The sequence below is a fragment of the Oreochromis aureus genome, linkage group 7 (genome assembly GCF_013358895.1).
Source record: "Oreochromis aureus strain Israel breed Guangdong linkage group 7, ZZ_aureus, whole genome shotgun sequence".
Lineage (NCBI taxonomy): Eukaryota > Metazoa > Chordata > Actinopteri > Cichliformes > Cichlidae > Oreochromis > Oreochromis aureus.
In genome coordinates, this window is record NC_052948.1 from 37214365 (window position 1) to 37229106 (window position 14742).

Here is a 14742-nt window from a genome sequence, read left to right on the forward strand (position 1 = left end):
TGTCAGATTGAAACTCTTACATGAACTGCTGTTTAATGGTTCCAGGAATTCCATTCACTGGAAAACCTGGCACCTACATTCTACATTCAGTTGAATATGCTTTATTTTCAAAGTTTCAAAAACTTTTTTCTGCCAACATATTTCAGAGCTCTTCTTTACTATATGTGCAACACAGAAGCCTCAGTCAAAATGATTCATTATCCCTTCTGGGCATGATGTCTTTGCTTGTCTTTAGATGGACACAGAGGCTTGTGACTTGCTGAATGACCTGCAGGTGAGGCTGAACAATGTGCTGGATGATCTAAGTAGAACCTTTGGGAACAGGTATGTACGTTGTACTGGTGTGTGTGTGTATATATACAGCTAACTGTAAAAGCTAACACACATTTGTGCTGATTGATAATGTATTTTTTTATTTATTTATTTATTTTAATTCCAGTTTCCAGATTCGCATCAACGAGTGTATGCGACAAATGGCATCTTTGCTGTACCAGATCAAAGGACCGGTCAATGCCAACAACAAAAACCAGGTAGAGGCTGACTCTGACAACATGCTACGGCCACTCATGGACTTCCTGGATGGAAAGTGAGTAGTTGTTTAGCCAAACTACAGTGTTTTCTGTTTATTCATTGAATTGTCCTGTAGTCTTTGTTTTTTTTTTTTTTTTTGCTGAGGTGATATAATAAATAATATAAGTAATTTGGTGATTAATTAATTTGGTAAAATGGTTTTTCAGAGCAAAAAAGCAGTTTTTGCAACTGCAAAACTGTTAATGTTTGTGCTACCCAGACAGGTTTTTGTGTTTCTATGTATGGAGTCAAACTGTGCAACAGCTTACGTGTAGAGCTGAAGCAGTGTCCAAAGATAAAGTTCAGAAAGAGGTGTAAGGATGTGGTCTTTATGATGTATAAATAGTTGTTGTTATCTTATATTTATTCAGATTTTGCAAACAACATTCCGAAAACTAGAGATACTTGTTGTTGATGCGTGGATGTAAAGTTATGGACTATAAAAAAAAATATACATGATAGTATTTTGTACTTCGTGGTGTATACCTTTGGGTAATTAGAAATATTTGTATTGTTGTTATTGAATTTTACTTCAACCAGCTGGATGACTAGTAATTGATGACTAATGGAGAAGGGTGTACTTTTTCCCTGCTCCTTTTTAAATATGTAAACTAACTCAAATGTACAAATGTGAAGCTATATATAGTGCATTTTTGCTAAAAGACACATTTTTTTCCATTCATGAATGACTTCTCCATATTGTTTATATGTTTAAAAGGAATAATAAAAGCATTTGTGAGCGTATGTTTACAATGTCTATGTGTGTGTTCTTGCAGACTGACACTGTTTGCTACTGTGTGTGAGAAGACTGTATTGAAGCGTGTGCTCAAGGAGCTATGGAGGATTGTAATGACCAGCCTGGAGAAGACTATTGTCCTGCCACAGGGCAATGATACCTTTGTGAGTCAGCATTGTCTTTGCCTTTTTCTAATATTACAAAATTATTAACTTTTTTCATACATAAATAACTCTTTTTAAAAAAAAAAAAAAAAAAATTATATTCCAGGGAGCACAGATTCTCTCAGCTGCAAAAGAACTGGGTCAGCTCTCCAAACTCAAGGTATCATATTGCCTCCACATATTTGAACAATAAGTGTCCTGAAATGGGCTTCGGTGTTACCCTAATTTAAAGAAGTGTCCACAAAAGTGCTTACTAAGACTGAGTGTAGCTATTTTTATGAGACTAGTCACCTCTTTGCTCACCATTTGGCTGTGTAGGATCACATGGCAGGGGAGGCTAAAAGCCTGTCTCCCAGGCAGTGTGCTGTCATGGATGTGGCACTGGACACGATTAAGGTCAGTTTGTACTCGAGGTTTTGGTTTCATTAGGATGCTGTCTCAGATTAGCTTCATCTGCTATTTATATCAGCTATTTATTCATTAATCAAGTATTTGCGAGCGTGTGGCCATAAATGTAAAACCTTCTTGCATATTTCTAAACTTTTTATTTTGCTGTAAAAGATGTCAGAATATTATGAAACAAAATATTGGATGCTTGCAGTTGTGCATCTAAATATTTATGCCCTAACTCACCCTGTTTCTTTGTAGCAATATTTCCATGCAGGAGGGAACGGGCTGAAGAAGGCATTCCTAGAGAAGAGTCCTGAGCTGTCCTCACTCCGCCACGCTCTGTCTCTCTATACTCAGACAACAGACACACTCATCAAGACGTTTGTGACCACACAGCAAGCACAAGGTAACTGATAAAAGTATCTAATGGTGAAAAGGTACAGAAAGAAAGCCTTACCAAAGATAAACCAGCAGAGGGTGCTATGTGCTCATGATTAGACAGACCGGGGCTCTATCGTTTGTATTTAATGTGTTGTTGATGCTGGAAGTTGTTGATGTATCATTGCTGTCTTCTCTTTATCTCCTGTGCTGCCTCTGTGCCAGTGCACAATGGAAAGGGTATTAGGTTAACTCCCAATGAAAAAATACAACCCAGCAGGGGTAGGTTTCATTGAAATCATCTGCCAACCTCCCTCTTTTCCCCACGCAGTCTCCTTTTGCACAATTTGGTTTTATCATTCTGTTGGTAGGTCATTCCTTGCCCATCCTCTCCATCCACATTTCCCTTCCATCCTGACCCTGCATTACTACTTGGTTTTCTTTTCTTTTCTGTTTTTTGCCTATATATGGTCACATGTAAACTTACTTAACGTGTGTGTGTTTTCATGAAAATAGGATCAGGTGTGGACAAACCAATTGGAGAGGTGTGTATCCACATTGAGCTTTACACTCATCCAAAGAGTGGAGAGAGGAAAGTTACTGTTAAAGGTCAGTCTGAGTTTTGTTTTTTTAAAAGTGATGTAAAAAATATGGCATTTTAAGCAAGGTTTGCTCTTCAGCTGACAACATTATCCTGTTGCGCATTTATTACTACAGTTGTGGGGGCCAGTGACTTAAAATGGCAGACGTCTGGCATGTTCAGACCCTTTGTGGAGATCACCATGATCGGTCCTCACCTCAGCGACAAGAAACGGAAGTTCCAGACCAAGTCCAAGAACAACAGCTGGTCTCCCAAGTTCAATGAAACCTTCCATTTGTAAGTCCATTTGTTTCTTTTTTTTTCTCCAAATTTTGCAGTTTATGAAAAAAAAAAAAAAAAAAAAAACAACTTGGGAAAACTAATTTTGGCTGCAGCTCATATATGTCCATTAGGTGATTTGCACAACAGTATCTTGATTGATTTCCACTAGAAAAGTAAATATAAAACCAGGTCAGTGGGTCATTGATGTTGAGACACTACCTGAAAGTCTTTTGCAGCTTTAAGCTGACAGATACACCATTAAGCTGTTGGATAACTCAAAGCACATAACACTCTGTTCTCTCTTCACAGTGTTCTGGGTAACCAAGATGGCTTTGAGTGCTATGAGTTGCAAGCATGCGTCAAAGATTATTGTTTTGGTCGTGCCGACCGGGTGGTGGGTTTGGTCGTGCTGCAGTTAAGAGACATCATGGAGAAAGGCAACTGTGCCTGCTGGTGCCCTCTTGGACAACGCATATACATGGACGACACAGGCCTCACTGCCTTGCGAATCCTCTCTCAAAGGTCCAATGATGATGTGGCCAAGGAATTTGTGAGGTTGAAGTCAGAAACTCGATCAGCAGAGGAGGGCAGATGAGGATATCTGGAGAACAAGAGGGAAAACAAAAGGATGGAAAATCTTCTCAGATTTTTATTGTAGATGACCATGTGGACTCTTTCTTGGACCTTTGATGTGTCTTAGCTGCTGTTGACTGTTTGGTAGTGGGTTGCCATTTCTCTTACATCACTGTTATGTTCTCATCTTGGTTTTTTTTGTTTGTTTGTTTTTTGACCAACAGTCACTTTGCAGTGTTCCTCAAACATCCATATTATTTGCTTTTCAGCAAACAGCCACATTAACGCTGGCTCACTCAAGCTTCACACTCAACAGCTGTTTCACAGGTTAGTGACCACTTACCCAACTACTTAACCTTATTTGTAGCTCCTTTGTCATCAGCCGGAGCAGCACGGGGAGCATGTCATAGCCTCAAGGGAGCAGATCATGCTAGGTCCTGCTGAAGGGCCAAACAAATCTCTGCACCTCCCTGGTGTTATTGTGCAATAACCCCACCTCACCCCCAAACTGTGGCCAAGTGTTTTATGCCTTACACTCTGCAAACTGTGAATATGTGAAGTAAAATAGGCTTTTAAAAACTGTATTCTTTATCTCCTTGGGTGATGGTTTGGGTAAATGTGAAACTACTATGTTTTATCTTATAAAGGAGTGTTTTGTTTGATGAATGAACGAGCACTAGCTAGGATACAATCCTGGTCAAGTACTGACATACTTTATGAAATGAAGGTACTTAAAGTAATAAACCTTAATTTTGCTAATTTCACAGATCAATTTGAAGGATTAATTGGTTTAATGTGTGCCTTGCCATGTGAAGTTTCCAGCCCTATCACCCTGGGAAAAGGAATAGCTAAATATAAAACCTGAGGGAATAAAAATCAGTAACAATAAGGTTGAGCTAAAATCCTCATGAAAATTCACTGTGGAAGTTTAACAAGAGTGCTATTTGAGCCATATTTATTTAGCTCATGTGGCCTAGTATAACCATGATGGTGTAACCATTTTATTTATTTTTTATACATATTTATTTTTGTGTTTCAAAACTTGTGATGGAATTATTGTTTACCACCAAAAATGGACGTATTTACCACGACAGTGTCTAAGGATTTGAACAGTGGTTGGCCTAAGCTGCTGATGTAGCCTAAATTGGGCCTGAATTGCAGCTTCATTACAAGTTGAAATACACACCCTCAAACTAAAAGTGACAAGCAAGTGCTTGTCATGCAATTAATAACCAAGTTAACCATGTGTGTCCTTGATTTAAGAGATAATTGTCTTGTTGAATTATTCATTTAGATGTTGAACTTTCTTCCAAAAAGTAAAATCTGCATATCTGGACAAATATTTAAAGTTTACATAAATAATTCTGTCCCGTTTTCTTCTACTCTTTGGAGTGGCCTTACTTTGATGAAAAGATAATAAATAAAGAAAAGTAAACTTTTTTTGTTTTGTTTTGTTTTCCTTTTTATTGCTTTTTTTAAAACCCTCGTATTTCCTTTAGCTTACAGCAATGATGACTAGCTTCTTCTTTGCCCATATAAATTTCCATTGTCCAGTTTTCCAAGTGATTTTCCATTTTTATTGGGTGTATTTATCTGGGTTAGGTTTTCTTTGGAATGTGTTATAGTTAGTGTCACTTTATTCTTTCTGATGTTATAAAAGCTTTCCTTGGTCCTCTTTATTAGTTTAGGATGGGTTTGTTTCAGTTGTGTGGACTGAAGTAATGTGCGTCAGTGTTGTGATGTGATGGAAAATGTGAATGTTAGACTTAATGAAGAATGAGTATTGCTCTATTATAAAACCCTCAGTGCGTGCACATTGTGAAACTGGTCACAACCACAACTCAAGGCTCCTCTTTGTTACAGTGTATTAACCCCTGTGAATAATTAACGTTATTGGTTTAAGAGGGTCAATGTTTCACAGCCATTCTCTAAGCTACATGTTCCTTGTGCCAAGTTGCTACTGTTTTTTTTTTTTTTTAATTTTTGTGTTTTCAAAATTTTTAAACCCCTGTGCTATCACTAAATCACTGCTGTAGTTATCAAGTACAGTATGTAAAACACTGTACTTCATTATTTGTGTAATCTTTGTCATTATTGTAAACTGTTGTTGCCATGTAAACATTCCAAATAATGAATTTTGTATAAAATATTTACTAAGTATTCATAAATCTTCTTGCCTGCTTTTTCTCCCACTACAATATGATAGCTTTTTCATTTCGCCCAGTTGGTTATAAGAATGCAAATTCTTTATTTTCATTACCACAAACACAGTTGCATTCACTTTTATTGTTTGACAATAGCATTGCAAGATACATGAAGAAAGCCTAATCTGACTTGTTTAAATCATCGGGGCACACTGGCCCTTTTTCTTGAACTGATGCTGAGAAATAACACCCATCTCTTCATATAGTTTTGGCTTTGGGTTGTACAGCTGTGGTCAGAGGTTTTCGTGCACTCATCGTGGGCATGAATGTCATAGTAATTTGGTGCTTTTAATGATTGATTTCCATGGTAGAATGATTGTGCAGCATACCTTATCTGACAGCCCTGTGTTGGTGTTACTCCTGCATCATCATCACCATCATCATCACAAAGTCCAGGGCTGTTTACCTATTGACTCATTAGTGGTCATATTCGACTACAAATGATAGTTTCACTTTGCTAGCATAAAAAGGATTTGTTTGACATTGCTCAGTGGATTGATTGGAACTCAGAGCAATGGGGACGTGCAAGGAACTCAATGAAGATATAAGCATGAGAACTGTAGATTTACAAGTTGGCAAGGTCTTTCTAAAGAAATGCAGAATGCAAGATTATCACTTCAAACAATTGTAAATACAGGTTATTCAAATGTGTCACCAACAAAGGTTTCTTTCAGAAGAAAGAGTGACAAACTTGGACACAATTGGGTGTTCCAACAGGATAATGATCCCAAACACAGATTAACATTTAATGTTTAATTAAGTTTAATGACATTATGTTTCTGGACTAGTCTTCCCAAAACTCCAACCTTATTCTTATTGAAAATGATTACACTTAAAAGTCAGGTCCATGCCAGGAAGCCAACCAATTTTGACAAGAGTGCTCAAAAATTCACCCAGAATTTTCCCAGAAGCTTGTTGTTACCAAAAACATCTAGTCAAGATACAAGTTCATAAGGGATATTTACCCAGGGATTATCAGGGGCATATGTATATACTTGAACCTTTATGTATACTTTGGCCCTGTGTGCATTAGAGAAAATCCTAAGTAAAACTCAACTCATGCACATTACAAGGACGTCTTATCACAAAAAAACTGTCTTAAAAATGTCTTATCACAAACATGCAACAGAAATGTAACATTTTGTTAACATCCATGTGCATGTGTAAAGATTCACTTCTTGCAGCGTGTTTTGACCATTTAGAAACCTAATACGCTTGCATGTCCTCTCATATCAAATGTGCTTTCATTCATCCAGTTTGTTGTTACCAAGCAGAGAGCATGCACACACATAAGCACACTAAGTAAGAGGGTCATGTTGAGGTCCCAGGATCTACATATCAGGCATGAAGTCAACATATTTCAAGCTGTAATAACTTCTTGGTAGTAAGTAGTTAAATACATAATTATATTTAATTTATATTAAAAGCAGCCTACTAGGGTTTTCTTATGGTCACAAAGAGGTAACATTAACTGAATTTAAGAAGCTGAAGCTGACCAACTGTTCAGTCTGAACAGTGTGCAGCCACCACAGGTTGTGTTACATACATGATAATGATAACATTACCTCTGATTAGCTGAAGCACTTCACCTTTGCTGTTGTTTTACTCCCTTTCCTGTCCTGCACCTGCTCAAAATCCAAGTCCAAAGATCACTGTGCTGTTTACATAAGCTCTGAGCTGTTAGATGCAGGGGATCCCTGCTCTTCCTGTATGAACCTGAAACTTCTGGTGTAGGTGCGACTACAACGCTTCACCTGTTGTTCCTGTTGTCTTTTATCCTGGTGGAAGTCTCAGTTGAACTTCCTTTCTCTGTTTGGGACTAAACTGACACTTGGCTTTCCAGGCAATAGACAAAGGCCTGGATTTACTTTATCAAAGACGTAAGTAAAAGGAGGGTTAAAATCTTTACCTTTTTCACTGTCTTGTTTATCCAAACACATTCATGTGTGTGCGAGGAGGACCCAGGGGACAAGAGAAATTATATTGTTGTTTCAGGTATGTGACTAAGTTTCATTTGTTTTCAAACTCAGAAAACTATGATTTTTTTTTTTTTTTTTTTTTTGTCAGGAACCATCTCAGAATCTGAACCCTTTAAATCTGACATCATTCAGACTGATCTAATATTTTTGTGAGTGCAAGAAGAAGGATCAATTGAAACATGCCAAAGAATGAGTTGTTGCTTCCTTGTTGGATTTTGTTTTTCCTTCTTTAGAAATTAGGTATCAGTGGAGCGTAGCATTGAAAAGTTAGGTAGTTAATTATTTTTTGTGCTGTTATGCATTTCATTGTCAACATTTTGTATTCTTTATGTCCCATTGATAAACATTTTTCCAGTAAAATGCTATAAAATTACAATACCTGCATATTATTATTGGTAGATTACTGGACAAGTCAAATGGTCAAGGGTACATCTCTATCTTAATCTGTGTAGAAAGGGATTATTGCACCTTATGTTTAACTATAGTACCAAGAGTATAAAAGGCCTCTGTATCTTTACAGCTTTGGAGCACAGATAAATTGTGGGGAGGGGTGGAAATCTTGACAAGTATGTGACTGATATATGTCTACCTATAGCTGGAGAGATATTTTTGGCTTTGTGAAAGCTCAGGATTATTCTTTTTGGGATGTTTTGCATCAGTCTTTCCCTCATCGCCATTTTAAAAGGTGTGTTGTATATATTAAATAGTTCCACCTTTTCTCTATTAATTTTTCAACATTATATCGCAGTTCTAAACAAACATGACCTTCCAGGAATTAACTGGTTCCCTCTCACTTTTGCCTCGCTTTTTGATATAGAAACCCTTTTGGTTTGAAATAACTCACTAATTAGGACTGAGTAGTGGACTTTTTTCCAGGTTGTAAAATATGGAGAACCTGAGTTAAAGATGGGAACTGTGCTGTCATACTTTGGACAGTTGTGCGGACATGGAAATAAGGAAGGTGAGATTAGATGCACGTAAACTTTGCTCTTCTTTACTGCATTGTTCAGTTACTGTATGTCTGTCTCAGTTTTAGTTTTATTTATTTTTGTGACATACACTGCACATTTCAAAATGTTGCTGGACTAACAGCACTGAAATGTTTGCATAAATTAAATTTGAGTTTGTCTTTCCTCAGTACTGCTGTAACATACAGTAGCATAAACTCTCTCCTGCTCTGACTGCTTTACTCTCTCACAGAGAAGGAGAGATGCTTGCGGGCTAATGACAGAACTTTCAACCTGTGTTTCCGCTACGCTGTAAGTATATAAACAAATGTTATCATGCCTGTTCAGCAGATGACAAGAGAAGCGTTGGACACACCCTCAGCTTAATGCTTTGCTTGTTTGGATTTGATTACTCTGTCACAACAGATGTCAAGTGTCACAAAGACAACTCTTTGCATTTAGCACTCAATGAACACAAAGTTGCGTATATTTGCATGTTATGACTGAGCTACAAAGCATCAGCAGTACATAAATTGTAGCTGAATAATAAAAAGTTTTGTTGAATAAATCTGAGTTGTAGGCAATTAGTAGTGAAATCCTAGAAATCTTAGGATTTTACTGTACCTTGTTCCTATGTCTGCTGTAGAAAACAAAAATGAAACATTAACATTACTTTACAAACATTTAAATATTAAGTCACAGTAATTTTTGTTAAACTGACATCAGTTTCCTCTTTCTCTGTCAATATCTTTAACTTCAGAACAATGCCATCAAGACCTCCAAATACAACATCTTCACCTTCCTGCCACTTAATCTTTTTGAGCAGTTCAGGAGGCTCGCTAATGCCTACTTCCTCTTCCTCCTTATCCTTCAGGTAGACATGTTGCCATTCTTGTCAGAATGAACTGCATGCTTAAAAATAGTTATTTTATGCTGCAGATAGTTATGTGAATGCAAATACTGGCTTATAAAACAATCAGACTTCAAGCTCCACGTTGAACACCATCTTTTTAAAATGTAATTTGATTTTAAAATTAGAAATGATACATATTTTCTTTTGCTTCTTTATAAAATTAGTTTTTTCAACACGTTATTTAATGTAAACCATACACTGAAATGAGCTTTAAGGCTTTCAGTTTTCTGATTCTTAAAAGCTCAATTATCACTGTATTAAAACAGCATATGTAACTTTCTGTGTGTGTGTGTGTGTGTGTGTGTGTGTGTGTGTGTGTGTGTGTGTGTGTGTGTGTTGACAGTTGATCCCACAAATCTCCTCTCTGTCATGGTTCACCACAGCTGTCCCTTTAATATTGGTGCTGTCTATAACAGGAGTCAAAGATGCCAGTGACGACATAGTAAGTTGAAATTGTTATTAACAATAGAGAGATCCTGCTCATTATGAAACCAAAAATAAGGAACTAATATCAGATTTGTAAGCAAACAGTATCTTTTTCTTGTGTCAACTGAGCAGAACAGACACAAATGTGACAGACAAGTGAATAACCGGAAGGTGGACATCCTCATGGATGGCCAGTAAGTCTTTGGAAACACAAATGAAAAAGAAAAGAAGACCTTTTGTGTGAAGAATGATGCAGTTTTGGATTCATTTCTGTGTTTTATGCCTTTGTTCCCTTCCCTGACAGACTCAAAAATGAAAAATGGATGAATGTTCAGGTTGGGGACATAGTCAAACTGGGGAATAATGAGTTTGTCACAGTAAGTTTGGGGAGGCTATAGTAAAGATTTGAAGCAAGTGAAAGAAATTCAGTTCAAAAGTAAGTTCAAAACTAAACTCAGTGCTTTTATTTCTTAGGCAGACCTTCTGTTGCTATCTAGCAGTGAGCCCCTTAATTTAGTTTATGTGGAAACAGCTGAACTAGATGGGTAAGTGTGCTGTACTGTGGTGTTTGTGTGAATGCTAGGTTGACAACTAATGTCTGACACTGTCTTGGATTTCCCCTGGTCTCCCCCAGAGAAACCAATCTGAAGGTGAAACAGGCTCTGACTGTAACTGGAGAGTTGGGAGACAACATTGAGGCATTGGCTGCCTTTAATGGTGAGAATCTGAATGAAACAACACACAGTCTGATTTTTAAAAGTGAAACCTGTTTGTGTCATTGGGAAATGTCATAGGGGAGAAAAACAAACAGAGTTTTTTGATAAAGTAGTATTTCACCTGTTTAAGCTTCTACTGAGTGATTACATTTTCTCACGTCTGTGTAGGTTTTCAGTCATCCATGTCATGGTAGTCTAAGAAAATTGGAAATAAAGCGACTGGGCTTCTTTACGTTTCTGGAAACTTAGACGTCCAGTTGCTTTCTTTCCATGCATATCCTCATGTATTGCTTTTCTCTACCAATGTAAAAAGCAGATCCTGGATTTTATTTATTTGTTGTTTGTTTGTTGCTTACTTGAATAGATCTGTATACATTCACTAGCCACTTTGTTAGGTACACCTGCACACCTGCTAATTAAGCTAATCAGTAAATCAAATGGCAGCAAGCCAATGCATTTTAACATGTGGACAGGGTTAAAATGATCTGCGGAAGTTCAAACTGGCTATCAAATGAGGTAGAATGTTGATTAAAGGGACTTTGAATGTCACATGGTTCCTGGTGCCAGATTGGCTAGTCTGAGTATTTCAGAAACTGATGATCTGCTGGGATTAACCCACACAACCATCTCTAGGGTTTCCAGAGAATGGTCCACAAAAGAGAAGATAGCCAGTGAGCAGCCGTTCTCTAAGCAAAAATCGCTTGTTGATACCAGAGGTCAGAGAAGACTACCCAGACTGCTTCGAGCTGTCCTCTAACTATCCTGTGAACTGTTATTCATAATCATTTGCTGACACTGATCTCTGTTTCTCAGGTGAAGTGCGATGTGAACCTCCCAATAACCGTCTAGACAAGTTCAAAGGGACTCTGACTGTGAACGGGGAAAGATACGCCTTGGACAACGACAAAGTGCTGCTCAGAGGCTGTACTCTTAGGAACACTGAGTGGTGCTTCGGTCTGGTCATCTTTGGAGGTACACTGTGCACTGCAACTGTGTACAATTTGCACTTTGAGTGATGTTTTTTTGGTCTAGCCTTTATTGTTTTCTCTGATACTGATGTATGAAGTTGTACATAAGAGACTAGAGCAGGAAGGAGGTGCAGCAAAGGTGTGCAGAAGAAAATCTGACACTAATAATCCTTTCCAGGTCCTGACACTAAACTGATGCAGAACAGCGGAAAGTCAATATTTAAACGGACAAGCATTGATCACCTGATGAATATCCTGGTGTTATGTGTGAGTTTACACAAGCACAAATACAAAGAAAGTCACATAAAGTCTCAATTAATAGATAACTTATAGATGGTGATTTGTTTTTCAATTGAGTGACAAAAGTAATATTGTTTGAATAATCAAGAAGTGTGATATTTTTATTCCATCAGATCTTTGGTTTCCTTGCATCTATGTGCTCCATTTTGACCATTGGCAATGCATTCTGGGAAACAAACGAGGGCTCTGTGTTCACTATGTTTCTTCCTCGTGAAGCGGGCATTGATGCTCCTCTCTCATCGTTCCTCATCTTCTGGTCTTATGTCATTGTCCTTAACACAGTGGTACCAATTTCACTCTACGTCAGGTAAGTAAAAATAATGAAACTAGAAAACAACGAAAGTTGGTTTGAACACTTGAGACTAATATGTATCAATTTTTGAAATTTTACCAATTTGTTCTACATTGTTAGCGTGGAGTTCATTCGTCTGGGAAACAGCTTCTTCATAGACTGGGACAGGAAGATGTACTATCCTAAGAACGATACTCCAGCTCAGGCAAGAACCACCACACTCAATGAGGAGCTCGGCCAGATTAAATACATCTTCAGCGATAAGACTGGCACTCTGACACAGAACATCATGACTTTCAACAAGTGCTCCATTAATGGAAAAGCTTATGGTGAGCAGCTTTGCTTGTGTAAAAAGGTGTCACAGAGGCAAATGGAAACGCGAACATTGATTAAATGATTGATTTTACAGTACATTTATCTTATATTCAGGGGACCTCTATGACTTCTCTGGACAAAGAGTGGAAATTACAGAGGTGAGAGGAAAATGCATGATTGTGGAGCTTATTTAAAGAAAGTATTGATCCAACTTTGTTGTTTTTGATTTCCCTGCAGAGGACAGAGAGAGTGGATTTCTCCTGGAACAATCTGGCAGATCCAAAGTTCAGCTTTCATGACCACAGTCTGGTGGAGATGGTGAGAAGTGGAAACCCTGAGACTCAGGAGTTCTTCCGCTTGCTATCCCTGTGTCACACTGTCATGCCTGAGGAAAAGAAAGAGGGTGAGGGGTCCCCTTAAAGACATCTTCATGTCATTTACATTTCAGGAGAATTTCAAAATATTCTTGACTATTTAAAAACTCCAAATTCAGTGCAATAAAAGACATACAGGTACATGGAAATGTGCTCCACCATGCAAATGTTCAAATGTTACCCTTGTATGTCAATTAAATTGTCATCTCTGTTTTACCTGGTAGGGGAGCTCAACTATCAGGCTCAGTCACCTGATGAAGGCGCTCTGGTAACTGCTGCGAGAAACTTTGGATTTGTATTCCGATCACGCACACCAGAGACCATCACAGTCGTAGAGATGGGCAAACAAGTCATCTATGAACTTCTGGCCATTCTGGACTTCAGTAATGTTAGGAAGAGGATGTCAGTGATAGGTGAGATAAAGGGGTCAGCCATACTTTTTTTGGCCATACTTCGTATATTCAGAAGATAGACAATTTCTCATTTCTGCATGACATTACGTCAAACTTTGTAACGTTCCCTGTGACTTCCAGTGCGCAGCCCAGAGGGGAAGTTGACTCTATACTGCAAAGGTGCAGACACCATGATTTTTGAAAGACTGCACCCCTCCTGTAACAAACTGATGGAAGTGACCACTAACCACCTCAATGTGAGTGATCCAAAGCATATAAAAGTAGTATGAAGCTAAAGTCAATGAAATTTTAATATACATTTGACTTCTTTCAATTATCAAACAAAAACAGGAGTATGCAGGTGATGGCCTCCGTACACTTGCTCTGGCATATAAGGACTTAGACAAGACCTACATGATAGATTGGAAACATCGCCAACATGAGGCCAGTGTTGCCATGGAGGGACGTGAAGAAAAACTTGATGAACTTTATGAAGAGATTGAGAAAGATATGATGGTTAGTACACGTGCTGAAAACTTTGTCACATCGCTAGATAATCTGACAGACCAATTTGCTGCTTGATGACCTACCGGTAGTTTTCCAGAAATTATACGTAATACCAGGGATGTCAAATTAATTTTACATCGGGGGAAAATATAGCCCAATTTCATCTTAAATGGGTGAACCAGTCAAACTCTGCTTGTCCCCAGTCAATGTTAATACATTTTGCCTTGAGATATCTTACAATAAAAAAAAGTGCAATTTCAACAGTACGCCTCAGATTTTCTTACATGATTGTGGCGGGGCAGGTTTGCGATACTGCTGCAGGTGCGATTGACCCACTTGTGCGGCATCTGCAATCACGCCTCGTCGGCTTAACTGTTGTTGTGGTAATATTGAGCTGGCAGCGGGAGAGCTGCAGCTCTGTGTGTGTTTGCACAGCAACCGTGTGAGTGTTAATAAAGTATGCTGAAGAGCATGTTTATGCCATCGGCTCTGCCGTGGTCATTTACAATGATAAGAAATGCTTCTGTAGTAAATGAAAGAAACCTATCAGCATAAATCTTCGAGCTTAAATTGTAAGACGAGAACGTGTAAAAGTACAGAAGAATTCTGGTGGTTTGTTTTCCCAGAATGTCCCGTACTTATGAAACAGAATTTTTTTGTTGATTCAGAGGAATTGTCCTGCCATTTAATCTTTTATGTATTAATTAATTTCTGTGGTGAAGTATGAATGGCCATG

At 38.0% G+C, this 14742-nt stretch overlaps 2 protein-coding genes across 7 annotated transcripts in view; both read left to right on the plus strand.

The window, feature by feature from the left end:
* The window catches only part of LOC116333377 (protein unc-13 homolog B), a 64814-nt gene extending 58978 nt beyond the window's left edge, over positions 1-5836 (plus strand). For both annotated transcript variants that reach the window (XM_039614629.1, XM_039614630.1), the window contains 9 exons: positions 236-324; positions 440-586; positions 1347-1470; positions 1577-1630; positions 1789-1866; positions 2119-2266; positions 2755-2847; positions 2956-3115; positions 3410-5836. In XM_039614629.1, coding sequence (XP_039470563.1) covers positions 236-324; positions 440-586; positions 1347-1470; positions 1577-1630; positions 1789-1866; positions 2119-2266; positions 2755-2847; positions 2956-3115; positions 3410-3695 — 1179 coding nt within the window. In that variant the 3' untranslated portion in view covers positions 3696-5836. The remainder of the gene's footprint in view (positions 1-235; positions 325-439; positions 587-1346; positions 1471-1576; positions 1631-1788; positions 1867-2118; positions 2267-2754; positions 2848-2955; positions 3116-3409) is intronic.
* A 1752-nt stretch (positions 5837-7588) lies between these two features.
* The window catches only part of LOC116333440 (phospholipid-transporting ATPase ID-like), a 66845-nt gene continuing 59691 nt past the window's right edge, over positions 7589-14742 (plus strand). For 2 of the 5 annotated variants that reach the window (XM_039615374.1, XM_031756684.2), the window contains exons 1-18: positions 7589-7757; positions 8733-8817; positions 9057-9115; positions 9564-9677; positions 10060-10158; positions 10275-10336; positions 10447-10519; positions 10617-10687; positions 10777-10859; positions 11672-11830; positions 12005-12093; positions 12240-12433; positions 12539-12747; positions 12848-12891; positions 12971-13136; positions 13332-13520; positions 13641-13756; positions 13851-14015. In XM_039615374.1, coding sequence (XP_039471308.1) covers positions 8763-8817; positions 9057-9115; positions 9564-9677; positions 10060-10158; positions 10275-10336; positions 10447-10519; positions 10617-10687; positions 10777-10859; positions 11672-11830; positions 12005-12093; positions 12240-12433; positions 12539-12747; positions 12848-12891; positions 12971-13136; positions 13332-13520; positions 13641-13756; positions 13851-14015 — 1947 coding nt within the window. In that variant the 5' untranslated portion in view covers positions 7589-7757; positions 8733-8762. Of the gene's footprint in view, positions 7873-7987; positions 8006-8528; positions 8542-8732; positions 8818-9056; positions 9116-9563; positions 9678-10059; positions 10159-10274; positions 10337-10446; positions 10520-10616; positions 10688-10776; positions 10860-11671; positions 11831-12004; positions 12094-12239; positions 12434-12538; positions 12748-12847; positions 12892-12970; positions 13137-13331; positions 13521-13640; positions 13757-13850; positions 14016-14742 lie in introns of those variants that run through there. The other 3 variants (XM_039615371.1, XM_039615372.1, XM_039615373.1) reach the window with 3 other exon arrangements.